This window comes from Eschrichtius robustus, chromosome 3, assembly GCF_028021215.1.
Source record: "Eschrichtius robustus isolate mEscRob2 chromosome 3, mEscRob2.pri, whole genome shotgun sequence".
Taxonomy (NCBI): domain Eukaryota; kingdom Metazoa; phylum Chordata; class Mammalia; order Artiodactyla; family Eschrichtiidae; genus Eschrichtius; species Eschrichtius robustus.
Window position 1 is genome coordinate 126,950,100 of NC_090826.1, and position 27,485 is coordinate 126,977,584.

At 45.1% G+C, this 27,485-nt stretch overlaps 2 protein-coding genes across 3 annotated transcripts in view; one reads left to right on the forward strand and one right to left on the reverse strand.

Annotated features, from left to right (window-relative positions):
* Positions 1-1,244: 1,244 nt before the first annotated feature.
* On the forward strand, positions 1,245-26,542 carry ATP1B1 (ATPase Na+/K+ transporting subunit beta 1). The gene is made up of 6 exons (XM_068541213.1): positions 1,245-1,829; positions 6,615-6,743; positions 18,807-18,962; positions 20,729-20,913; positions 23,992-24,072; positions 25,084-26,542. Exons 1-6 carry the CDS (start codon positions 1,733-1,735, stop codon positions 25,345-25,347), a joined length of 912 nt encoding a protein of 303 aa, XP_068397314.1. The 5' UTR covers positions 1,245-1,732; the 3' UTR covers positions 25,348-26,542.
* Positions 26,350-27,485, reverse strand: part of NME7 (NME/NM23 family member 7) — a 243,231-nt gene continuing 242,095 nt past the window's right edge. For both annotated transcript variants that reach the window (XM_068541210.1, XM_068541209.1), the window contains one exon: positions 26,350-26,650. In XM_068541210.1, the coding sequence (XP_068397311.1) occupies positions 26,618-26,650 (33 nt within the window). In that variant the 3' untranslated portion in view covers positions 26,350-26,617. The remainder of the gene's footprint in view (positions 26,651-27,485) is intronic.

A 27,485-nucleotide genomic window follows, 5' to 3' on the forward strand; every position in this document is an offset into this window, starting at 1 on the left:
AAGGTGACACCCGACAAGCATCCCCTGTATTGGCTTTCTGGATATGGGGAGGGGAAATCTCCTTTTCCAGGATGGGTTATGTTGCCCCCTGGGGATGGGACCTCTCTGCAGTGACTGAAGAGGCGCCCCTGCTGATTTCTGCTGTGTCACTCCCTTGAGAGGGACGTGTGAAGCTGTTCAGGTGTTTAGCGGAGGGAGATGAAACCAAGGAGTTTGGGTTTTCAGGCAGAGGGGATAAAGAAGGGGAAGGGATAAAGGGTACCAAGGATTGCCCTGCACCTTCTCGCCATCTGAGCTGGGTTTCCCGTATCCTGTTTGGCCCCAGGCATTTTATAGAAGAACTAAGTGGTCGGTACTCCCGAGGGGGCATAAAACCACGTCCGTGATAATACCAGCCACCGATTCGGCGCCAAGGGGAGTCCTCGGTGGCTGGGTCACGTGCAGACATTGTCGCCCGGGTCTAGACTGGTGTGAGCCGCCAGGCAGTGCGACTGGTTTCCGAAGGAAAGACTCACTGGGGGCTAGCGGGTCCGCCTCCTACGCCTCCCACGCGTTCCGAACCCCGGATCCGGGCTGCCGCCCTGGGTGGGTTTGGCAATCGTCCTGCTTGAGGTGGTTCAGGCCGCCCACAGGGAGCACAGCCCGGCAGTCACGAGCCGGGGCTGCCGGCTGGGCTGGCCTGGAAGGAGAGGGACGGGCCGGAACTGCAACCGCAGGGGCTGGGAGCGCGGAGGGGGCGGCAGGTGCAGGAGCAGAGAGGCGGGGCGGAGCTGGGCAGAGTCGCCGACTCTCAGGCGTCCCGGAGTGACCTTCCCCCACCCAGCCAGGGCCTGGAAGGGGTGGACCTGCGGCGGAAGGAGGCCGGGAGCGCACGAGAGGGACCGGATCTGGACAGCCGGGCCGGGGTCCCCGAGCGTCTGCCGGGCGACGCAGGTGCCGGGCACCTCACTAAAGAAAGGGCGAGTATGCGCCCAGCCCGGAGCGAGGAGGGGGCTGCGTGCTGCTGCCCGCGCGCCGCTCGCCGTTCCCTCGGCCCCTCTCCGCGCCCCCGCTCTCCAGCCCGCCCCTCACGCCGCCGCCCCGGCTCCTTTGTGCCGACCCCGCGCCCTCCCCTTCGGGCCCTAGGCCCCGCCCCTTCCGCGCCGGCGATTGGCCCGCCGGGCCGCTAGTGGGCGGGGCGCCCGACCGCCTAGGCGCGGTATATAGTAAAGGTAGGGCGTGCGCTCTCAGCCAATTTCCCGGCTCGTGGCTGGCCCCAGAGTCCTGGGCCCGCAGCCCGTTTGTCCGTCCTCTTGCCTCTGACTTTCTCCTGTACCCTGCCTGTCTCTGCAGAGGTCACAGGAGGTGGGGGCCGAGCACGCGTCCCCGGCGGCAGCGGGAGCGGCAGCTGCGGGTTCGTGGAGCCCCCGAACCCCCCACGGGCAAGAGGAGCGCGTGGCGGACCAAAGAGAGCCCGCGAGCGGCCGTGAGCCCACCAATAGGTGCGGGGCTCGGAGCCACCCAGTGTGCGCGGTCCCTCCCTCCTCTCTCCGCCCCCGCCCCCGCCGCCGCCTCCCCCTCCTGCCTCTGCTCCTCCACCGCGCGTCTGGCACTTTGAGAGCCGCAGCGGCAGCGGCGGTTGCAGCCTGCGGAGAGCCAGGCCGGGGACGCCGACCGGCAGCCGGGGAGGACGCGAGGGCGCACGCCGCAGTCTCCCACCCTCAGTCCCCGCGGCAGCTGCTGACCCGCCAGCATGGCCCGCGGGAAAGCCAAGGAGGAGGGCAGCTGGAAGAAATTCATCTGGAACTCGGAGAAGAAGGAGTTTTTGGGCAGAACCGGTGGCAGTTGGTGTAAGTACGGGTCCGCAGCTCTCGCTCCTAGCGCCTTGTCTTTCCCGGTAGGCGCGTCCCCTGCGCAGGCTATGCGGACCACTCCGCACGCTGCGCGCTGGAGAGGACGGAGGGGGTCGGGTGGTGAGCGCTGCTCAGATTGCGCCGGCCTGGGCTTGTCATCCTGTGCGGAATGCGGAGTCCCCGGGCTAGACGCGGGGTGGGGATAGGAGCGCGCCAGGCAGAGGGTTATGTATGTTTTAGCGGTCTTGGTAATTTGCAGTCTATCGGAGCGTCGCTTGAGCTCTTCCGTCCTGGGAATGGCCAGGCTGTGGGAGACTAGATATGCCTCTCTCTATAGTCGTGTCCCAAGTTCTTAAAGATGAGATCTGAGGCTCTGAGAGAACCGCATGAGGGTAATCGGATCGAATGCAGGCGAGGTTGTGTATTATAGCAGCTTTCTTCTAGTCTAAATATGTACCTCAAAAGGCGGGTGTGGGAGGGCGGCGGTGATGGTGGCAGAATCCATACACTGCAGTATTTCGTAGCGATGCCCAGAGTTTCCCCCGATGACCTACCCTGGAGTCATCACAGCCCAGAAATGTCCCAGGAAGCTCCATGTCAGGACTTCGTTTCTGAGCCTTGGCCCCAAAACATGGCAAAGTCTGGTTGTTTTCAATGTCTACAGAGAGATGCAGAATCAGTAGCTTGGGTTGATTACGGTGAAGGGTTAGTGTAAGAAATAAATAGCACAAAGGCAGAAGAAGGTTATCTTATAAGATTTTGGGCAGCCTGTTGCTTGGCTGGATAGATTTTTTTTTCCCCCCATTGAAAATTAGATACCTTACTTGTCTTCCACCTCTCTACACGGGAAGGGTGACATTTTTTTTTAAGGTCATTTTGAAGGGCAGAGTTGTAGGCAAATCTGTAAGAGTCGTGACTGCTGGGGAGAGAGAGAGAGAGGGAGGGAACTCCCCCCTCCTGCATCACTGCCCCCTCCTTCTTCTCTAATATCATCATCACCATCATCATATCATAGACACCACTAGCACCACCACTGCAGCCACTAAGGGAGCCCTGGGTAGGTGCCGATGTGGTGCTCCTGATTGGAAGGCTTTGTGAGCATCGGCGGGAGAATGAGTCAGGGAAATAATGCTTGGCTGACATTTTGAAATGGAAGAAGCTGGAATATACGATTTTTGTAGAGGAAAAAAAAAAAATGCAGCCTGTAGTGGGTCTCTTTGATTGAAAAGTAAAGGGTTAATAATGCATCACATTTCAAGGTTAGTCAAGGTGAAACCTCATCCCATACCTGTGCTGAGAAGCATAGACGTCCCTGAGCCATGTTAAATGTAGGTCTTTAAAGGGATGGCTTTTAGCTTGTATTCTATATTTTGTTTTGGGAAGACTCTCTTCTTCAGTGGGATTACTGCCATCATTTCTCATGCAGAAAGATAGCTCTCTGTGTTTTCTTAATGTGGAAGGGAAAGCCTGAAGAACTCTGGGTGTTTTGTAGGGTGAACAGCTCCTGGCCTGGGCCATCTCCCAGCAACTCCTGGTAACTCGAGTGAGGCCTGAGGGGTGCACTGCAGAATGGGCCCTCCTCTCCCAGATTCACTGGAGGTTCCTACCACGATGATCTGACCCCAGCCTCGTCATGGGCCAGGGGCTGCACTGACCCCAGCCATACTGTAAAATTTGCCCTCTAGTGTTTTTCCCTCTCATAAAATGTCTTTCCTTCCTCATTCCATTTCCAGAATAATATTTGTTTTAGAGGGTAAGGCAGTATGGAACGACTTGTTTTGTAAGCTGACATTTTATAAGGCAACACCTCCATATGAGAGAGAGAGAGTGTGTTGATATTTGTGTCTTGATACCACATACAGCAAAGTGTCAATACACTGATTAATGAATGCAGACATCAGGACTGGTGCTCTTGTCTCATCTTTCCTTCCATTTTCCAAGATACTGGGTTAAAAAATCCGGTTTTTATTTTGCATTAATATGTTTACTCCTTTCTGGCAATGTAAGAAATGACAGAGCCTCTCGCAGGCAGAGAGAGTGGCAGCAGCTGTGTCTCCTATGGAGAAAATGCCACCTTTCTAGTACTGGGCCCAACGTGGATGCCCTTGGGACCAGGGCAGGTTGCCCTTGGTTCAGTTCTGCTTGTAGGTAGATTTTCACCAAGATGGACGCAGGAGCCTCGCCTGTCACCTGCTGGAGAAAGCGCAGCACACAAATCACCTGGTGCTTTCTACCTTTTTATTAAGTTAATACAGGCGTTGGTAGGTTTTTATATCTACTGCTGGGCCCAGATGCCATTTTCCCTTCTGCCTGTGACCTTCTGAAGGGTACTCGTTCTTTGTTTGTTTGTTTCCTAACTGGAAAACCTCTATATTACTTGTAGTTTTTAAAAGGAAGAAATATTGCTTCAAAGGAAAAAAGCGTCTCTAAAGTTTACCCTCTGTGCCACCCTGGCTGGTTGGTACAGTATGCCCAGCTTTTGTTTCTGAGCCTGTGTGTCGGTGAGCCCACTGCATAGGCCCTGCCACACCTGCGTCGTCCACTCTAACCAAGTGACCTCACAGCACCAACGGGGGAAACTGCCAAGTAACGTCTCCGAGCAAAAGAGAAGAATCCCCCACTGCCCTTAGCGTATAGTGTCGGGCAGATAGGAAAGGCTGTATCTCCTTCAATTTAATCAGCGTGCTTGCAGAATGAGTTGTTTTTCCATAATCATATTTGTATTTTAAATCGTAGCCTCAATTATGTACCTCCTCATATTGTTAGAATTAGGTATCTGGAGTCCAAGGAATGAGTATAAAAATGCTTCCATGGTTAGGCTGAGAGCGCCAAGATGAGGTGAGGGCAGCAAAAAAGAGGATACAACAGTTCTCTTTCTGACCGTGTTATACCAACTCTTGTACCTCTTAGGAGCATTCACTGGAAAATTTTTCCAGATCTCTTGACGTCACAGCCTTGCCATTTGCCTACTGCTGCCTGGATACAGAATGCAGCACTTAACCCTTGTCCTGCGGGGAAGCACTGATTGAGTTGGGTAGCTATAGTTCTGGATTGTACAGTCTTTTCATTTTTCCTTATCTTTGCTTGTGTCTTTGCCCTTTTCCTTTTTTTTTTTAATAGAGGAGAAAAAGGATTAAGCATTTTGGTGTGGTTTTATGTGTGTTTTGCTTGTTTTAACAACTCTAGAGTATGATTTCCCCTGAACTATTTATTTATTTGCTGATAGAAAAGTTGAGCTTTTAAATGTATGGAGAAGGCAAACCTGGCCGATTCCAGCCACAGTGAACCCACTCCCTCCTGACCTCCTTCCCTCCCTCCCTCCCTCCCTCTCACACACACACACACACACACACACTCTCTCTCACACTCTCTTACACTTCTTTTCAATGATGCTTTTGTTCTGTTGCTTTCTCCCAAGGACCCCAGCATGTAATGCAGGAGATCTGAATGTTTTGAGAAGTAAGCTACAGCTTCGTTGTGCAGTCATGCTTCAGATTTGATAACCCTACAGTTCACTGTTCCCACTGCTGCCTTCACATTGAGTGGCTGGCACAGGGCTGCCCGGTGGTGCCTAGTACAGCCTGTTACTATGCGGCTAATTGGGGAGATAATCCCTGTAAACCAGTAACTGATAGCCTCGTTCCAGTCCATGGGCTTCTCGGTTTGTTATTTATTTATTTATTTTTGGCTTTTGCAGCTCTTTTCAGCCTCCATTCTGTTGTCCTGTGAGCTAGGGGGAGAAGAAAATGCCGCTTATCAAGTCAGTCCTTAGTCTGAGTCTAGTCAGAAGATGAAATAAAAATGTGCTTGCCATTTTTACTATAGCAGTTCCTTCCTTCCTTTTTTTTTTTTTTTTCTTGTTTGGTGCCCCTGAAAGGAAAGACAATGTGCTTGGTCAGGAGAGCTTCACTGGGTTTCTCAGCATTCATTGCTCTTTCTCAGCATAAAAACTCACAGGTGTTTGAATGTTTGGAGAAGCAGCAGAGCCTGGATTGTAGTATTGAAACGTCAAAGGATAAGCAAGCAAAGAAAACATCAGTCTCTAAGGAAGTATGTTGTCATATTTGAAATGCATTGCATAAGCACACAAACACAGCCCTAGATTTTATTGATGATCTTCAGGACATTTTTTTTTTTTAATGAACATTTATTTATTTATTTATTTTTTGGCTGTTTGGGTCCTCGCTGCTGCGCGGGCTTTCTCTAGTTGCAGCAAGCGGGGGCTACTATTTGTTGCGGTGCTCGGGCTTCTCATTGTGGTGGCTTCTCGTTGCAGAGCACGGGCTCTGAGCACGGGCTGTAAGCACGTGGGCTTCAGTAGTTGTGGCTCGCGGGCTCCAGAGCGCAGACTCAGTAGTTGTGGCGCACGGGCTTAGTTGCTCCGCGGCATGTGGGATCTTCCCAGACCAGGGATCGAACCCGTGTCCCCTGCGTTGGCAGGCGGGTTCTTAACCACTGCGCCACCAGGGAAGTCCTGTGACATTTTGTTTTGAATTTAGGGAATAAAATTGTTTCCTATAAAGAACCTTAGTTCTAATTGAGTATTCATCCTACCCGCAACACACATGCACTATAATGGAGGGCTGCCCATCCCCCTGTTTTTACCCTACAGTCTGGGAATGAGATGCACTCTCTTGCCCAATGTTGGAAAAGGAAGCTCCGAAGACACAGCTCGGAGGGGAAGCCAGGAAGGAAATCCATTCGTCCCTGGGAAGGTTTGCCTTGCATTCTGAGCACGTGACTGCCTCATAGCCTTTTTGTTTCTGTCTGTTCTCCTTGCAGTTAAGATCCTTCTGTTCTACGTAATATTTTATGGCTGCCTGGCCGGCATCTTCATCGGAACCATTCAAGTGATGTTGCTCACCATCAGTGAATTTAAGCCCACGTATCAGGACCGAGTGGCTCCACCAGGTAAGATAAACGTGAATAAGCTCAGTGCTTCTGGAGGTAAAAGGAGCGTCACTTTTTCAACTGAGAAAACATTCTTCTGAAAATTGTCTGTCATGTGGTCTTAAACCCAGCCTGGGAAGGAAAAATCAGGACTTCTGTCTGTTGCAGCCAGCTCTCCTACCTGCACTGCAGGCAAAGCTCCTAGGGTTGCAGACATCTTATTTGCCCAGCTCTGCTGGGAGCGAGAAGAGCCCTGGTCCTCTACCCAGCCTGCCACTCACCGTCTCTGTGACTCCCAACCACGGCCTTGCTCTTCTCGTCCCTCCCACCCAAGGGCTTGGTTAGTGGGATCATTACGGGGCCTTTCTAGCTCTCATGCACATTTTTCACTTGCTTGAGGGGCCTACGACTCAGATAAACCCTATAAAAAACCACTTTGACTCCCATTTTTAAAGGTTAATTTATTTTTAGGGATGATGAGAAGCTCTGAAATGGCCACCTGCTCCCAGGGAGAGGAGCCCTGACTTCAGGGGTCCATTCTTCCACCTGCTATTGACGGGCAACTTGACCTTGAACAAAGGCACTCTCTCTTTTCACTTCTCAATATATATGCCTGTTTGTTTAATAGGAGTCTTATTTATTGGCTTTCTGGGCCCCCTTTGCAGGTTCACTGTCTCCTTTAGCTCTGAAAACTTGGGGCGACAAAGAGGTTATCATAGAGAAATGCAAACTGCCGCAAGAGTGCCCTGCGGCGATGTGGGTGCTGTCACTGTCGAGTGACCTGCCCTGTACGCACGCATGTCCACGCTGGTCACTAAACCCTGGGGAGACCCACTGCCCTCATGCCTGACGCTGACAGAAGGACGAGACAGCAGCCACAGCCGATTGTTCTGTTTGTGATTGTGCTGTCTGGCTCATCTAGAAGTCACTGTCAGGACCTGGAGAGAGGAAACGTTGCATAACTTCTGGGTTCTCACATTGTCATTGACCTTGAGGCTGCCTGCCGCTGGGGGTGGTAATGACGCGTCCCCTCTACACTTTCCCTGGGCAACGGTTTAGTAACAGCTGTATTGAGGTGACATTCTTGAGGCTGTCTTCATGGGACTGAGCAGCCTTGATCAGGTGCGGCCGCCAGTCACGGCCTTGTCGTGTCCACCTCCTCCTTGGGCATGAGAAAGTCTCTCGGAAGAAAATCTTCAGAATATGGAGATGGAAAACACTGGTTTTTAGCCCCAAGTCAAGTAGGCCTCTACTGTAAGAAAACCCCTAAATATTTCCAGATAAATTTAGATCTAGGGGATTTTGGAAGGGAAAAAAGAGAACATGTACGTATATAAAATGACTGCTTAATAATCCCCAGTTTCCAGCAACTGTTTCCTGAAAGAGGTGGGTCTATGGAAAGGTTGAAGCCAGAATTCCGGTTTGTACAGTGAAATGTAGGATCTTAAGTAAACATGTTGGACTCTGGCTTTTGTGAGAGTAAAGCATGGTGTGTCTTTTCATGTTCACTTTTTTTATTTAATTAATTAAATAATTTATTTATTTTTGGCTGTGTTGGGTCTTCGTTGCGGTGCGCGGGCTTCTCATTGCAGTGGTTTCTCTTTTTTTTTAAATTTATTTTTTAATTAATTAATTTATTTATTTATATTTATGGCTGTGCTGGGTCTTTGTTGCTGCACGTGGACTTTCTCTAATTGCGTTGAGTGTGGGCTTCTCTTCGCTGCGGTGCGTGGACTTCTTATTGTGGTGGCTTCTCTTGTTGCAGAGCACAGGCTCTAGGCGCGTGGGCTTCAGTAGTTGTGGCACACGGGCTCGGTAGTTGTGGCTCGCGGGCTCTAGAGCGCAGGCTCAGTAGTGGTGGCGCACGGGCTTAGTTGCTCTGCGGTGTGTGGGATCTTCCCGGACCAGGGCTCGAACCCGTGTCCCCTGCATTGGCAGGCGGATTCTTAACCACTGTGCCACCAGGGATGTCCTTCATGTTCACTTCTGCTAGAGTTTTTATGGTAGCATTAGTCATAATTTAAATTTGTGTAGACCTTTTATTTTTTTCTTTTTTTTTTGCCATTTAAAAGCTAATTTTCAATCATGATGCCGTTTTCTAATAATTCTTATACTTGAAGTCAAAGGTGAGCCCAAAGTCAAGCATTTTCTTTAATTTCCTAGATTTAAAAACTAGTCCTTGACTATATAATCTTTGGGGAGTCAGTCCCTTTTAATAAAATTAAAAATATTCTTCATGTTCTTTGCAGAAAGGGAAGTTTCACTTTCAAAAAGAAATAGCCAGAGGGCTGGACCTTTTACGTAAGGGCTTGTAAATGACCTTGCCTGGAAACTCTACTGGCCGAGGTGCCTTCTCTCCGTTTCCCTCCCTCCCCTTCCTTCCAGCCCTATATTCAGTGTCCTCACAGCAGTTGGACTGACCTGACCAACCGTCGCTCCTCCAAAGGAATGCTGGTGGCTCATCTTGGAAATATGCATTCCTGTCCTTTGGTCTGAGTCACAGGAAAAGTGCTTCCTCAGTCCTCCATCCTCCCTGCCCTGTCCCTTGGGTTCTTTGTCACTTCTCTGTCTCTCCTTTTCATCATCCCCTCACCCATCACCTTGCCAGGGGAGTCTAGGCCAAGCTCCCTTTTACCGTCGCCTTTCCAAGGGACATGGCATTAATTTGAAAATGATAGTGGCCTTTGAACCGGGAGGCCAGGTCGGCAGAGCACTTGCTGCCAAGAAGGGCAGCCCGTGGACTCTTCCCTGAGTGCTCTGAGGGACCCTCCTGAGCCCTCCTCCTGGCATCTTTCAGAGCAGATCTTAAGAATTTGTATTTTTGGTAGGCAGTAACTATTCCTTCAGGCCACAAACTGAAGGAATATATGGAAGGATACCCTGGCAATTTTTTGACTTCAACTTAATATCTCTAAGCCTCTATTTTCATGACAGTTAAAGGGAGAAAAGTGTATATTTAAGTCAAGTGGACCTAGTGAGTGTGAAAGAGCTGGTCCATCATTTAAAGATATAAAGACTTATTAATGCTATTATTAGATAAACTTGAGTCATGAATACAGACCTGGCCAGACTGGGTTTTGACTGCCCTTTTCACACTGGAATACCTAGTAATCAGATCTCTTCTAAATAACATGTGTGAATGTGGCCAAATTAAGCAGTGGCAATTGTGCAGTACATTTGGGTCGATATGTCCGTAACAATGGACAAGATGCTGGGCTAAACACAAAAGTCTCAGAGTAAGGACTAAATCATCAAACGGAAGAAAAATGTAAGAAAAAAATGAATGACATGTACGGTTTCTTGCCCTGAGCAGTGGTGGCCATTACTGCTTATAATGTCTTACAAAGTTGTGTTGCTATGAGATATTGGAACAGATCTGCCTACTCAACCTGGAAGGCAAGGGCTACTGAGATTTTATGTTGAAACATATTAATTTACTATTTTTGTGGGTCAAAAATGGTTACATGTTGGCAATTTCACGTTGCCTAACCTAAATATGAAAGCAGCCCCTGAGGTCCTAAGCCACGACACATAGGTTCCCAGTAAAATTGACCTGAGAATGACAAACAGGGGCTGTGGAGCTGGACACAGTCCCACCATTCTACATAGTACTTAACTTCACTAAGCCTCAATTTTCTGATCTATAAAATGGGAATAATACCTGTAAGGGTTAAAAGAGATGATAAATGTATGTAAAGTGAACAATACTTTATAGTTGCAAACCTAGTGGCATTAGGTGGCATTATTAACAGCCACCTCTATTTTTTTTTTTTTTTTAATTTATGTTTTATTTATTTTTTGGCTGCATTGGGTCTTCGTTGCTGCGTGCAGGCTTTCTCTAGTTGAGGGGAGGCAGGGCTACTCTTTGTTGCGGTGTGTGGGCTTCTCATTGCGGTGGCTTCTCTTGTTGCGGAGCACGGGCTCTAGGCGCGCGGGCTTCAGTAGTTGTGGCTCACGGGCTGTAGGCGCGCGGGCTTCAGTAGTTGTGGCTCACGGGCTCTAGAGCGCAGGCTCAGTAGTTGTGGCGCACGGGTTTAGTTGCTCCGTGGCATGTGGGATCTTCCTGGAACAGGGATCGAACCCGTGTCCCCTGCATTGGCAGGCGGATTCTCAACCACTGCGCCACCAGGAAAGCCCACCTCTATTTTTATAGCCCTGCCATTTCACTGGAAGCAGCAGTTTCTTCTTTTTGGATATTGAATTCAGTATTTCCAGGCTTTGGATGATAGAGATGCTTTGACACTTAGATGATATAACACTTAAGATTTTCATGAAGGTAATAGAATCTTAGCTTTCCATGAGAAGTGTTCGGGAGAAGTTGGGTTAGGAAACATGTTTTAAGAAAAATGTTCACGTGACATTGTGTTGCTTCTGCTATCTCTCCCTCTAAAATACCCACATGTGTTGGGTTAGCCCCTGCCAAGCTTTCCTCCCTGGGGGACCCTCTTAGGAGAGTCCTCAACGGTTGGCCAGTGGCATCTCTTCTCACCACGTTAACGGTGTTGGATCTGGAGAGAGACATGGTTGTCAGCATGCTGGAGAGGGCAGGAGGCACACGAGCGTGCCCGCTCCCACACACAGTCACGCCCACGAGGCCCCGTCCCTGGTTTGACCCTGCACTTTTCGCTGCCTGGCCAGTGGTGTAATGGAAAAGTCTCCTCTTCCATCCCTGCTGCCCCACCCCACCCCATGCTCACGGAGCCACAGTGGGATGAACCAAAGTGTGTGTGTCAGTCAGGGGGTCCAGGGAGATTCCCAGCTGCCTTACTTCCTGGTAAGCAGGGATGAATATGTGGACTGTTCTCTTCCTTGTTAAGTTGTGGACAGGTTTTTTGTTTTGCTTTGAAGTAAAGATGGCTCGGTGCAGGAAGAATTCATTTTTAAAGGGTCATATTTACCATGAGATGGTAACCAGCATCAAGGCGGAAGAATAAACAGGGTGGGAAAGCCGGCAGCCCACACTGCCACCACCAGCAGACTCCGTTTCATCTTGATTGGGAGAGGGAAACATCTTGTCTTCAAATCCATTAAGGTAGAAGGCATTGTAATTCCAATCTCATCGTATTGGGTTGGCCAAAAAAGTTCATTTGGGTTTTTCCGTAACATCTTTGAGAAGTCATCATATCAAGCTCAGAATTGCTTAATTTTTTTTTTTTTTCAAGCTACATTACACCCATGTTACTCTCTTTCACTTAAATTTCAAAGGGGGAATTGGACATATTTGGCTTCCTTATGTTTCAGAGGAATTGTTACTTCAAAGTGCCAACAAGGTGTTTTTCAGCTATTTCGTTAGATTCCATTGATCTGTGAGCTGACACGATAAATACGTGATGCCCTCCAGGCCCGCCTGGCGCTCGGTTCCCTCTCCTCTCCTCCCTCCCTCACATGGGTCCTGCCAACCTACTCCCAGAGTTTAAGGCTGTGGATGAGCTGGCATTGGTGGCGCTAGGATTTCTGGAAGCTACTGCCCGGAGTTGTAGTTTGGTAAAGGGTGAGAGCAGCAAACTCCCAGTTCCCTTCCTCGGTGAGCCTCGCTGTTTGGCCTCCACAACTCACCCACTTCTTCATGTCTAAAGACAAGGGTACAACTAATAAGTCAGCTCGGGTACACAGGAAGTCTACTAATTAACTTAAAACTGTTCTTGGAGCCACACGAAAAATGTGTCTTCGTTCATACGCTGATTTTAGATGAGTGAGCAGAGCAGAGCCCTGTGATGAATAGGACCAGGTAATAAATTTCATGCAGAGATGGGGGTGGGTGTAGGGGGAGATGGATCCGTGAAGCTTCACGTAGGGTTTTTCCGCTGCGCTCACTCGAGGGAAGGGCTCGGGGAGGACGGCAGTGGAAAGAGCACCAGCCTCACGGCCTCCACGTCTATCTCCGTGTCTGTGGTAGAACACCTTGGGTTGCACTTGATGTCTGTGCTTGTTCAGCGCTCTCATTCTAGTGATCTCAGGACTCCAGAGCGTATCTGACACAGACAAGACGAGAGGGAAGTTGGGGAGATGAAGGGGAGCGGGCAGGTGTCACCTAGTGGCTTCCGACCAGAAAAGTATCTTTCCCCACATACACCCATGAATAGACATCATCAAATATCCTGGATAACATGGTGTCTTGTTTTGGGATAGTACTGGTCACTTAGCAAATTTTATATCTCAAGTCAAAATACTATGTGTGCTTGTTCTTCAGTTTGGCCTTGGATAAAAAAGCATAATTAACGTAAAATAGTGGGATTTGACTATTTATATTTTCCCATTATAAAAGGGGTTGTCATTTATCTTCTTGGGAACAAGCACAATAATGAGCTATACAGAATATCGAAGATATGTCCCTGTGAAATTCTGTGCACATCTAAGGTAGAGCCCCTGAACTGAATAATTCTGCTCACCTGAAGATGATCATACAACTCCAGGAAAAAAAATCTGATGTTAAAGGGTGATTCCATAAACAGAGAAGGGCCTTCAACCAGTGTGCATGGCATGTAGCTTAGGAGAAAAGATTTCCATACACTAAGGGTTGTTGAACATCCAAATAGGCTGTAGAGAAAGTCCAGCAACCCATCTTTCTAAGACTTTTCTTCAGAAAGAGCAGCTTCTTGAGGGTTTGGGAGGGTAGATGTGACCCTGCCTGGAGGTAGGGGGGTTGACGTCAGCTGATCCCAGGCCACAGTCAAAAGCTGAACCTGAGGCAGAAGGTGAGGCTTAGGCTACCGGTTTCCAGAAGGCACAGTGGCACCTTTTTTCCTGTGCTCTCCCTGTATTTTATTAGGTAAATTGATATTAATCATGCAGAGGTAAAATAAAAATTAAAAACAACAATCAAAACCCATAAATATCTTAGTGGCACTTGAAGGGGTAAAATTTGTGTGTGTTTGTGTGTGTGTGTGTGTATGTATGTATGTGTGTATATATATATATATATATGTGTACCTAGAAAGGTATGACTGTGTGTATAAAATCACACACCCCCAGCTTCTTTTTTTTTTTAATTGAAAATTACTTTTCCACTTGGAATGTACAGGAGACACATGATATAGATGTATTGTGTGCATGGCTACCTTTACAAGCGTTTCTTTGCCTCCTGGAGGTTTCTGTGGAAAATGATACCTATTTAGAGTATTTGGCCTAGTGATTTATTGGATGTAGTAAATGACAGGTACAAGCAGCTGTGCTTTGGGATTCCCTTTGAGTAACTGTTGGAAGGTTAAAATGAATGCATTCTAGTTTAAGTACTTCAGACTCACAAGTAGATGGAGAAATTATAAGCCTGCTGCATTATAAACCTGATTGGAAGCAAAATACTTCTCTCTTAATGAAAAGCCTTTCCTTCCTCTTTCCTTTCCCTCCCTCTTTTACTTGCCCTGACCCCTCCTGCTGTGAACACCTACTAAAGCGGAAGATTGAGTGTTTTCCTTATTTGTTTCTCAGGAGATGGGGAACCAAGGAGAGGCCAGTGTAACTCAAAAGCAAATGCAAAGCCAAAGGGGTTTTGTTTGTTTGTTTGTTTAATTATTATTTTAACTTCAAATCTTAACGTTAAGCTGACATACTCATGAAGAACCAAATATTAAAATTTCACATATCCAGATTCTCATTTCAATCCTTTCAGGTGGCTTTATTTGATAATAATCAATCTGTAATTTAAGGCAAATGGTCAGATCAGGGCAAAGCTGTACAGAGCCCAGCGTGGTTAATGTCAGTTCAAGTTCAGAAGACTGGAGAAGCAAAAGGTTAGATCTGTTTCCTGGAATATAATTTGAAACTACAAGCTAGTGATTGGGTGTTCTGCTATCTTTGGCCTCTGGGAGTTACCACTGCAAACAAAGCTCGTCCTTATCCAGAGCTGTAACTAACTGACTGTAAGGAGTGGGCAGTGTGGAGAGGGACAGCTGAAAGTATCTGACCTAGTGTGAAAACAACTAATGAGAAGGCCAGTCGGCAAGATGGGATTTGTGTGTCCTTGGAGAGGGTCAGGCTTGAGGAATTTGCCTGTGGACTCGAGATAATAAAGAAGTTGCCAAATCCAATCCTAATCCTTTCTATCCCTTCTTTCCATTAGTCTGATAATGTAAAGTAAATGGTTTAAAGGATTTAGATATCAGGTCAAGGGTCCTTCATCTGCCTCTTGTAAGTATCTAATTGCTTTAAGGAAATGACTAGGAATTTTCCTAATGGTTTAGAGAAAGTCTCTGATCATCAGAGCTTTTAAGATTATCCAGAACAGAACCTTCGGGGGGATTGATCATAGCTTCCAGGAAGAGGAATTCTCAGGTCTGCAGGTTCTGGACAAAGAAAAGAGAGGAGGCAGAGATGGTGGGTGAAAGAGTGAGGGACCTTCAGAAATGTGAGGAGGGGCTGAAGGGCATACCAAGGAGGCAACGGCCACCCTGGACTGTGGGGTGGCCTCCTGGATATTTGTGTATTATTTACATACGTGCTCCATAGGTGAGGGTTTAGCGAGAGAAGCTGATTGCATGACCTCAACCCAAATGGTTCATGCTTTTCTGGAAGCAACATTTAGATCAGAAGTTAGGTATCTTAAAAGGATAGTCACTAAGGCTTATATTAGTTCTGCGATCCTTCAGGGATTCCAGAGGGAAACTTTACAGAAGAGAGCGAGACACGGCCGAGCTCCCTGGCTTGACCCATCATTCCTGGGCTCCCTTTGCCAAGGTTGTATGTCACTGAAAATGCAAAGGATGGGGCAGAGACTTTGGCCCAAGGTCTAATCCAGCTGGGCAAGTCACAGGATTGTAAGACCCAATGCTTAACTGTCCATTTCACCTCTTGCATTCTCAGTTTCACCAGTTTCTGATGCTTCTCTGTACAGAACACAGTAGAGATTCTTCAGGTGTGCTTGATCTGCTTTTCTCTCATGTGGTAACATATAGGCTTGACAGGGCTTAGATCATATGCCAAACTCTCTGAAGGGTTTGGGCTCTTGGAAACTGGTAGACACAAGACCAACTGTGTATAACGTTTTTCTGGGCCAGTGGGTACCATTGTGCATGTAATAATAATATCTATATTTACGTTAGTCTGCTGAAGAATTCACTCACTAGCAGTACCCTTTTGGTAGTAAAGGGCCCACAGCACTGAGTGAAAGGAGCTAATGCCTGGGGTCTCCCACATGTCACCTGGTCTCTTTAATAGTGGAGACCCTGCACTTGGCATTGGGGGGGGGGATGAAAAGCACGCCGCAGAATCCCACCTCCTCTTGTTGCTCTCCTTTTCTCTCTGGGAGAATCTGAGAGGTACATCACTCGTCCTCGCACACACATCCGGGAGATAGAACAGCCACTGGAAGAGGGATGCAGAAGCGGCCAGAAAGTGAGAGGCGGACTGCTGGGGAGGAGAGCTGAAGCCAGGCCAGAGGGGACACTTGACCTGTGTGACCCTAACCTTGCCATTTAGGTCCTACCGTGTTTACTCTCAGTGTGACCTTCTAGGATCACTTTCCTCTTTTTAACCTGTTGGGTGAGATGCTCCAAATCTCACACCAGGCTCACTGACGTTTTGTTAGCGTTTTGTTTTTTGCTGCGTCACCTGCTCTGCAGATGGACCATGGCTGGCATGACTGACTCATCACACTGATGTCCCTGCCGTCAGCCAGCCGGTCCTTCCCCACCTTCTTCCTACCTGAAGATGAGGCGAGGCTGCCCTTTGGCTTCTGCCGGTTGCTCTCATCTTCTTCACCCTTCATCTGTCTACCGCTCTCCTGCCTTCTCCTTCCCAAGCCTGCAAACGCGGTTTAACCCTGTGCACGTAGATCTTCTCTTAGTCCATTTCTGCCCACCACCCTCGCCACCAGGTTCGAGGCAGACCTCCTGCCTGACAAATTCAAAGGCATTTGCCTCTTGAGTTCTCTGGCTGCCCTGTGTGCTGCGGCCCCTCGCATGTGAATGTCCCTCAAAGCTCTGTTCTCTCCTGACTCCAGGGTTATTCTGGGAGAACATACCATCCCCGAGTTCTGTTAAACCTCTGGCTCTGGGCCTGTCTCTGCACTTCCCCAGGTCCAAGCAAGTCACCTTGACTTAAATGTCTTGTTTACAACCCAAACCAGCGATGACCCTCTTTCCCAGACATTCTGCATTTCAGCCGGGGAAGCCCTATTTACCCTACTAGCTCAGGCAGGAAATCCCAGTGAAAGCTTCTACTCACCTCTGTTTATTTCACTTTGTTTATGTTTGCACGTATCTATCATCTTTATCATGTGGCCTCTTTGTACCATAAATAATCACAATGCCAGGTTTCTAACTAAATAATGTAGAAAAACATTTTTTTAGGGTATATTTAAATTGTTTAAGTCATACAGTTTTCTACGGTCTGTGAGCATCATAAAAAAAATGTTTTAATTGTAGTAACCTTTATTTTTAACTGAAGATTTTCTGCTGCTTCCTCTCTGACTCATTTCCATCACTTGTTGACAGCTTTTCCCCCCTGAAATTCTTCAGGTTCTCCATCACCCTTTCCGAGATGATTCTTAACGTCACTTGTAGTTTGTCTCGGGCACCCTCTCTGCCTGGCTCCAGACCCTCACGTTCCTTGTCTTCATCTCCCATCGTCTCCATTCCTCTAGGGAACTGCAAGCACAGAAGAACTTGCCCATTCAGCCCCCTGAGCTGACCCCCCCCCCCCATCCCTCATTATTTCACTACTTTCGAAGCTCAAAGCCATCCTTAATGACGAGAAAAAATAACAGCCATTTAGCCCAGGCCCTACTGAAGTCTGGTCTCACTCTGGCCATCACTTCCACTTTGATTAGGTCACTATCTTCATACCCACGTCAGGATTGCCACCCTCAGGGTCTAATTCTCTAAAGCAGTGGTTCTCAAACCAAGGGTGCTTAAGGATCTCTTCAAGCTTGTTAAGCAGAGATTCCCAAGTCCCACCCTTAGAGATGGGGATTTGGCAGGGCCGGAGTGGAGTCTGCAGTCTGTGAGGCTGCGTGTTTAACCAGCCCCTAGGTGAGCGATGGAGGGACCCTGAAAGACTGTGATGATGAGGCGCCTTTCCTGCCCAACACAAAGAGGGCGGGTCTGGGAGTGGGGATTCAAACAGGGTTGCCAGATGAGCGAATAAAAATACAGGAGGCCCAATTAAATTTGAACTTCAGATAAACCATGAATAATTTATGTACGTAGGTCCTGAATTTTACACGAGAGATACTTACATAAAAAATTTTTCATGGTTTATCTGAAATTCAAATTTAACCATGCATTTTATATTTTATCTGGCCGTCCTGGAATAGAATGCCGTTGTGATTGACTCTCCACCCACTATCTTGGGTATAGTGTTGTGTAGTGTTCTTCAAATATCTATTTAGGAAGTCTTGTGAATGACAGAGGCTTTTAGAAGTTAAAGAATCTAAAAAGTCCATTAAAGAGTGGAAATCCAAGGTACACATACTTTGGTTTTTACCCTGGCTGGCACTTGACTTGCTCAGAATAACCCCTTATGTTTGGAATGGAAAGCAGGAGTAGTAACTGCACATAAATTCCATATTCCTGCAGTTTAGGTTAAAAGATCCAAAGAAATGTCTCTACTGAGTAGTCTTGAGTCTGTAGCATTTTCAGTGGTCATAAGTGAATTGATTAAAAGGAGTATGGAAGACGATGTCTGTGCTCGGTCTTACGTGCAGTTCGGAAAGGGAAAGCCACCTGCGTGAGATGCTTGCTAGCAGTGCACGAGGGAGGAATGGAAAGATAGCAAGGCTTCAGAGTACCACGTGCTTGGGTTAGAATTCCGGTTCCACCACTTCCTCTGTGACCTTGGGCCAGGTACTTCACCTTTCTGTGCAAGAAGTGTTTTCATTCATAAAAAAACAGATACGCTTATCATGAAACGTTGCTGGGGAACTTAAATGACATCTGATATCAAGACATAGTCATTGGTACTTAGGTATTTAACCTAAATGCCAGAGGAAGGATTTCACAGGAGAGAGAATTTAAACCATTCTTTTTAGTCAGCTGGGATTAGCGAAGTACGTTTTATACGTGGAGAGTCAGCTTTTGAAGTATCTTGGTTGGCTACCTTCCCACTCATGATTTTCTCTGTGTTTTTCTAACTTTCTACCTGCTCTAGGATTAACACAGATCCCTCAGATCCAAAAGACTGAAATTGCCTTTCGTCCTAATGATCCCAAGAGCTATGAGGCATACGTGCTGAACATAGTTCGGTTCCTGGAGAAGTACAAAGATTCGGCCCAGAAGGATGATATGATTTTTGAAGATTGTGGCAGTAAGTAGACATATTTTGGATGTTTGTGGTTGGTTAATTCTGATTTCCTGTTTCTATTTGTTACTTAATGATTGAAAGATACTCCTGAAATAATTGAAAGATTGAACTCTGGCCACACTGAGAGGATAGTTTTTTTGTTTTTTTGTTTTAAAGCAGAAACACTTTATGGGTTAGGCTTGGATACAGTGAAATAAACAGTATAGCCTCAAGTATTACTTTTACCTGTATTTGAAAGGTGTCTTACTTTAGAACACTCCCAAATATCTCTGTTTTTACTACTCAGACTCAAAGACCACAGTTACAGATTTGATTCTCTTACATCCATTGATTTTGAGAAATACAATTGCTTATATTTCCAGATTTCTGCCCCCCCTCCCTCCCCGCCAAACCCCTGGCCCCTACAGAAGAGTTCACAGGACCTTCTGTCACCAAAATGAACCTTTGGTGTGATTAGCTATAACCACACTGATACTGATGGAGGAGGGTTTATGGTCAGGGTATATTTTAGAGACCCTGGCCGGGATGGATAATGAAATATGTCTTAGGCAGCTGATCATATGGATAAGGGAATGACTGATGAATGTAAACAGTGGCTCTTAGTTTCATTAAGCCGTTGACGGGAACACACATCCTCCTCCTTGCTACCTGGAGTGTGAATTTCCCAGCCTTGTTGTCATGCCTACCAAAACAAGATGCCACTCTGAGTTACCAGGTGATACCAGTTTTTCTGATCCAGTTCAAGCATTTATCACCTCCAGTTCTTTAAATGGCAGACCATTGTGTAATATGGGGTGAATTGCCATTTTAAGTCATTTTGAAAAGATTTTGTAATTTAAATTTAGTAATTTAAAAGAAACTCTTTCACTAAATTTTTCTCATTAGAATTTAAATGAATCTTACTTTGTAGTAATTAAAAGGCCCGTATGATAGATAATTAGAGTGAATCACTTCTCAGGAGATGGACTGAATTGAGGCACTTTACTATTTGAAGGGAAAATAGTTAGTTTGTGGACTTAAAAATATATATATAATTTATGGTATTTGCATGGTATTTGCATCCATTTCCTGCAGGATGCTTTGTTTTAACTTTGAATTCTGTTCTCATTTATTCTTTCTCTGGCTTTGAAATAAAAAATGCAACAATACAGTTTCTCAGTTGAACAAATGCTTACAAGAACTCAGTGTTAAAAGACAAAAACTCAAAAAAAAATTTTTTTTAAACCTTGAATGGTGGTTGAAAAGGAAAAACAATTCTTTCCTACTCCCTTTTTACTGTTTAACATGTTAATTAGAGGCATAGCTCCGAGAAATCCCGACCATGAAACTTCCAGTTCTGAAAATTATTGGCAGTCCTTTTGTGTTCTAATTATAACGTCCCTGTTATTGAGCTGAGCTGATGTCGACGTGTGCAAACGATGCTACTCATGAAGAGAGATCCAGTTTCCTTTCAGTCTTCTAATTAGTGGAGTCCTCCATTATTTAAAGAAAGAAATATCGGCAGAGACCAAACATCATGTGCTGCTCATCGAGCGCTGTGAAGCTTTGGTACTGGCTATTGCTTTTGGTAAAATACCTTTTTAAGGTCAGTGGAGAGATGAGAGATGGCTTGCTGGAAATCCTTTCTTAATTCAGGTGATATAATACATTAAGTGCAGGATAGCCCTGTCTTAGAATAAGTCATCGTGACAAGGAAGAGAGCCCTGTCCTTTCTCAGTGGTGCTCAGGGAATTGTTGGTACAATGGGAAAATGGCGTTTGCATTTTCAGATGTGCCCAGCGAACTCAAAGAGCGAGGAGAATTTAACAACGAAAGAGGAGAGCGAAAAGTCTGCAGGTTCAAGCTTGAATGGTTGGGAAATTGCTCTGGAATAAATGATGAAACTTACGGCTACAAAGAGGGCAAACCATGTGTCATTATAAAGCTCAACCGAGTTTTGGGCTTCAAACCTAAGGCAAGTAATATTTTAAATTATAGAATTTAGATGAGCCATTCACAATTCGATGTAGTCCTTAACTGGTATGAAAAGAGACCCTAACAGACGTTTAAAGGATACTCAGTGACAGTTTTGAAGCCTGATCACTTAGAGTAACACTGAAAACCTCTGTGGCCACCTTGGAATTCTTAGGGTTAGGTCATTAATCTCATTTCCTAAAGTTTGAGAAATTCTGTGTGGCAAAGCCAAATTCTGAAGTAAGTCCTGTGGCCCTGTTCTGGATTTCTATAATGTAATTCTATAACGTAAACTCTTTGAAAGTAAAAAAGAGAAAAAGATAGCTTTAAATTTAAAACCTACCTGCATGTACAGTCATACTCAGGTTTTGGTACCCTAGGAGCCACAGTATTTTAAAAAAAAAAATATCCGGTAATCTGAAATAATTATCTGGTCATCAGAAAAAATGTTTTTTTGTTTTTTTCTGAAGATTTTGTTGCAAAATTAGAAGTTGAATACTGTCTAGGTTGAACTTTTATAACCATGCCATTGGCTTTTGCCATTATTGCAACTTATAATGGGTAAATACTACTAGAGATCATCGAAAAATTGCAAATTGCCTTTGCTCACCATTTGGTGGGATGGTAGCAATTCTTTAAAATTAGAAGAAAAAATTGTATGGGTGTATTTCTGTTTTTATAAGACTGCTTATTTCATTCTCTCCCCCAGCTCATGAAGTAAAAAATGCTGTCCTTTTCTCTTAAGCATGGATTCTTACAGAGGATTTCTCCCATTTGCTCATGAGAGCATTGCCATTAAGAGGGTAGTTTTTGGTTCTGATAGGAATTGACTGCGGTATACAGTTATATGAACAAACTTACTTCGTTTCTGGAATCTGGCTCTTTTGTTCATTAACTTTCTATTATATGCTCTTTATTTCCACAATGCTTGTTACCCATGAATAATATTTTCAAAAGAAAATCAATGTAGAGATGAAAAGTTTTATTAACATAACTGAAGGATACATCAAAACTCCTTTACTGCCACCAGAGGCAAAAATGGATGAGTGGGTGCATGGATGATTGCCTGGCTGGCTTGTTGGATCTCCTACAGAAGTTACTGTACCGCTCAACAGAATTTTAATCTTCTTTCCACTTAGACTAGGAGGTAATCGAAGACAAATGGTGAGAGCCATTATGTCACACTTAGAGCTGATATTCCTATTGCTAGGGAACTCTTCACCAAGATAAACAAGCTATTTGGCAACGAAAGGAATTGGTGCAGTGTATCCAAAGGACTAATCGTGATCTTTGCTCTCTGAATCCCTCACTTTTGATAATTCCTTTTCATAGACATTGAATGATATTTGTCCCCCACAGAGTCTGTTGTGATTCACATCTCTTCCCATATTTATAAATATATTCTGTTAAAGTGATGAATTCAGCTACTCTTTCTTTTCAGTCTTTTTTTTTTTTTTTTTTTTCCTTTGGATTCCCCTTGGTTATCCATTGCCACTTTCTGATTCAGCCCCGCATCCCAAATCCCCAACTCTTTTGTTGTTGGAATTACAGAGATCGCAGTACTCCGCATCTCACTTGATGTGCCCGTTCCCTCACTCCCTGAGGATAGATTCTGGTAACTTCTTTATCAATACGTATTTTCTCTTCATATTTTTCAAGAGAAATCTATTGCTGGCAGAAAGTTCCAAGAATCAAATCTAGATGATCATTTTCTTATATTCCAAAACAAAGAGTAGTACCAAAAATAGTCCTTTACTGGGCTTCCCTGGTGGCGCAGTGGTTGAGAATCCGCCTGCCAATGCAGGGGTCACGGGTTCGAGCCCTGGTCCGGGAGGATCCCACGTGCTGCAGAACAGCTGGGCCCATGCGCCACAGCTGCTGAGCCTGCGCTCTAGAGCCCATGAACCTCAACTACTGAGCCCACGTGCCGCAACTACTGAAGCCTGCGTTCCTAGGGCCTGTGCTCCGCAACAGGAGAAGCCACCGCAATGAGAAGCCTGTGCACAGCAACAAAGAGTAGCCCCCACTCGCTGCAACTAGAGAAAGCCTGCGCGCAGTAACAAAGACCCAACGCAGCCAAAAATAAATAAATAAATAAATTTATTAAAAAAAAAAAAAATAGTCCTTTACTGATACAGAGAATTGTCCATTTTATCTGACTTTGATTAGGCTACGTATGTGTGACATCTCATGTCAGGGCTCACATACTCTGCTGACGTGAGTAGGCAAGTGACTGTCTTCCAGGGGGTAGATGTCCGTCACACTTCTCCTGAGATGGATTTGAGCCAGGGATCTAGGAAGGCAGGCCCTGGATATTTCACTACAGCAGTAATTTTCAACGTGTACTATGGGTCCCTTCGATGGAGTCACCCCTTCACAAGACCCCTTCATTGAGGGCAATGCCACTTTTATCTATTTTACATGCTGGACTTGCCTAACAAAACTGGGACTTAAATGACAGGGCCTCCACTGGAGATTTAAAAAAAGAAGAAAAAAGGAAAAAAAAAAAAAAAAAAAAAGGAAAGCTTACTTGAAGGCATGCTTGAGGGAGAAGGATGGCATAATTTATTCATGGCTTGGGAGGAAAGCCCAAGTTTTATAAAAACAGAAATGTCAACCAACCTTTCCATCTAATTATAATCTTAGCAAATGAGAAGAGAGCATTATTTCTGAGTCGGCTCTTATTTTTCAGTGTCCTTGAATAAAGCTCATAATGGGTTGCCATTAGAAGTTCCATTTAGTATTGGGCTGCATCACAGCTTAGCTCCTTTTGTGTTCTAATTATAACGTCCCTGTTATTGAGCTGAGCTGATGTCGACCTGTGCAAACGATGCTACTCATGAAGAGAGATCCAGTTTAATTGTAGTGGTCACAAAACTTGGGCATTTATTTTCAAGAAAATCACAGCATGACCTTTCCTAGATTGGTTAGGAGAGTCATTCATTCTGCTGTCCTCAAGTGTTTGGTTATTATTTCAATTGACCAAAGTGTACTTGTTTGGGCTACAAGCTAGTTTTATTTTTCAGAAGTTAAAGGAACTATTTACAAACTTATTGACCAACATGGGTTTTATTTTTAGCCTCCCAAGAATGAGTCCTTGGAGACTTACCCAGTGATGAAGTATAATCCATATGTCCTGCCTGTTCTGTGCACTGGCAAGGTAAGGAGACCTTTGGAGTTACTGAGGGTGGGGCAGGAGAGAGGGGAGAATGAATGAGATTGTTTTAAATGAGAGGTAAAACTTTAACATGGGAAATAAGAAGCACTGCTTCCAGGAATCAGTCTCAGCCGATTGCATTGTAGCTACACTGGGTAAAACTTCTTAAAAGAACAGAAAGATGTAACAAGAATAAAAACATCTATCAGTTTCTGCACTGGAACAAGAAACTGAAATATCTGAATTTAATCAGTTGGAATATTGGTTTACAGAACTGAGAGGTGAACTAGCCCACATAAGTGCTTCTCTGGCTCACATGGTGTGTTAAAAGCTTGAGGCCAACGTTTTTGTTTTTGTTTTTTTTTTAATTGACAATTTTACATTGAAAAATTGCTTCTGGCTTTTCTTTAAAAAAAATATTGAAATATTAAGGCAACCATCAATGTGTATTCCCTTTAAATCTGAAGACAGGTACCTGATGGATTGTTTTAGAGAGAGAAGCAGAATAAAGAAAGGGAAATCTCCAAACAGTTCAAATTTATGTTGGCACCAAGAAAGGAAATGGACACAAGAAAATGAAAGGCAAATAGTTAAACTTTTGGAGGTAATGTCATTGAAAATATCCACTGGGCCAACACTGAAGAGTTTCTTTCAGTGCTGGCCCTATTTCTAGGAGGTTGTGTTGGCTTGAAGAAAGGCTTAGTTGGCTTTTGCTGCAGTTTCCCATTTGTACAATGAGGAGAGCCTCCTTTTAGTGACCATTTCTCAAGTCTACTAAGGATTAGGCTGAGTGTGTCTTCTCCTCTCGTGGGAGATGCGGTACCCGCATCCTCCAATGGTCAGTGCTCACCTCCTCCCGCGAGGGGCTTGAGCTGGCATGTCAGCGGGCGACCGATTTCCTCCAGCACTAGCTTGCAGACTGCTTTGTGGGACTGAGAGTCTCATGTGTATGTGAGTACAAATAGTCACCCAGGACGTGAGCCGTGAAAATCTCGTTTCCTCTCTGGTTTCCAGCGAGATGAAGATAAGGAGAAAATTGGAACCGTGGAGTATTTTGGACTGGGCAGCTACCCTGGTTTCCCGCTGCAGTATTACCCCTACTACGGCAAGCTCCTGCAGCCCAAGTACCTGCAGCCCCTGCTGGCTGTACAGTTCACCAACCTCACCATGGACACGGAGATCCGCATAGAGTGTAAGGCGTATGGTGAGAACATTGGGTACAGTGAGAAAGACCGTTTTCAGGGACGCTTTGACGTAAAAATTGAAGTTAAGAGCTGATCACAAGCACAAATCTTTCCCACTAGCCATTTAAAAAAGTTTAAAAAGATACAAAAACCTACTAGTCTTGAACAAACCGTAATACGTATGGGACCTACACTTAATCTATATGCTTTACACTAGCTTTCTGCATTTAATAGGTTAGAATGTAAATTTAAAGTGTAGCAATAGCAACAAAATATTTATTCTACTGTAAATGACAAAAGAAAAATAAAAATTGAGCCTTGGGACGTGCCCATTTTTACTGTAAATTATGATTCCATAACTGACTTATAGTAAGCAGTGTTTCTGGCCCCTAAGTATTGCTGCCTTGTGTATTTTATTTAGTGTACAGTACTCTCGGTGCACACACTCTGGTCATTTTTCAAGCCATGTTTTATCGTATATCTATCTATCTGTTTTCTACTAAACGTGAGCAAAACGTTTGCTGTCCAAGGTGTAAATATTCAATGGGAATAAAACTGGCATGGTACTTTATTTTTCCTTTTTTGGGTTTGGCTCTTTCAAAGATGATAATGGCCCATCAATGAGCATTTTTAACACACTCCATAGTCTTTCCCTGTGGTGTTTGTTAGGTCTTTATTAATTATTATTTTTTTTTCCTGGGTCTGGGTTGGGGGGGTGGGGTGGGCTGTTATGGGGGAACTGCCCTTTAAATTTTAAGTGACACTACAGAAACACACACAAAGGTGATGGGTTGTGTCGTGCTTTGTACTCAGTGCTGTCCTGACTTCTCTCCCCCTGTCCTCCAGTCTGTTCTGAAGCTGTGTATGAGATCTGGAGCGCCCGTCACTTTGGCTAGTGATAGGGCTGATTAATTTGCTTTGTACATTTTCTTTCACTTTCCTTTTTTCCTTTCTCTGGAGGCATCACCTGCTGGTGCTGTGTCTTTATGAATGTTTTGACCATTTTCATGGTGGAAGAATTTTATATTTATGCAGTTGTACAATTTTATTTTTTTCTGCGAGAAAAAGTGTAATGTATGAAATAAACCAAAGTCACTTGTTGTTTGAAAATAAATCTTTATTTTGGACTTTATGAAAAGCAATGCAGTACCCCATAGACTGGTGTTAAATGTTGTCTGCAGTGCAAAAATCCATGTTCTAACATATGTCATAATTGCCAGGAGTACAGTGCTCTTGTCGATCTTGTGTTCAGTCGGGTTAAAACAATGGACAATAAAAGAATGAACACATCCCTCGTGTGTGTGATGCACTCGTGTCTGTCTGTCTAAACACCGCAACCTGTGACTTCTTTACTTTCTACACTGCTAGTTATCCAAGATCTTGAAGAAATACTGAACCTGAAAGACAGACAAACACGTGATTTCATTAGTTCACATGGAAGTCCAGCCTTTTCTACCCAACAGAGGCCAAGAGCTGGGTCAGGACTCACTCTGGACACCAAGGTGCACACCCCTTCCCAGTGAGATAACCAGGTCAATGGGAGGCAGAGGCGCCATCAGCGAAGTTTTAAAGTTCAAGTTTAGAAATATTTTGCAGTGATACTCAGTTTAGAAAACATGAAATTTTGGTTCCTGCTAGCGCTTCACGAGATATGGTTGTTAGTAGTTCAGTTAAAAAAAAAAAAAAGAAATGAGGTTAGCAATCAAAAAATGGATAGAAGAACTAAATACACATTTCCCCAAAGAAAACATACAGATGGCCAAGAGGCACATGAAAAGCTGCTCAGCATCGCTAATCATTAGAGAAATGCAAATCAAAACCACAATGAGGTAGCACCTCACACCAGTCAGAATGGCCATCCTTAAAAAGTCTACAAATAGCAAATGCTGCAGAGGGTGTGGAGAAAAGGGAACCCTCCTGCACTGTTGGTGGGAATGTAAGTTGGTGCAGCCACTAGGGAGAACAGTATGGAGGTTCCATAAAAACCTAAAAATAGAGTTGCCATATGATCCAGCAGTCCCACAGCTGGGCATATATCCTGACGAAACTGTAATTTGAAAAGATACATGCACCCGTATGTTCATAGCAGCACTAGTCACAATAGCCAACACATGGAAGCAACCTAAATGTCCATCGAGGATGAATGAATAAAGAAAATGTAGTATATATACAAATGGAATATTACTCAGCCATAAAAAAGAACATAATAATGCCATTTGCGGCAACATGAAT

Bases quoted from the DNA above. Each gene is read 5' to 3' on its own strand.
- ATP1B1 (XM_068541213.1), top strand. From the start codon at position 1,733: ATGGCCCGCGGGAAAGCCAAGGAGGAGGGCAGCTGGAAGAAATTCATC. The intron at 6,744-18,806 runs GTAAGATAAACG...TACCTGCTCTAG, and splicing joins GGACCGAGTGGCTCCACCAG to GATTAACACAGATCCCTCAG. The intron at 20,914-23,991 runs GCAAGTAATATT...TTTTATTTTTAG, and splicing joins TTTTGGGCTTCAAACCTAAG to CCTCCCAAGAATGAGTCCTT.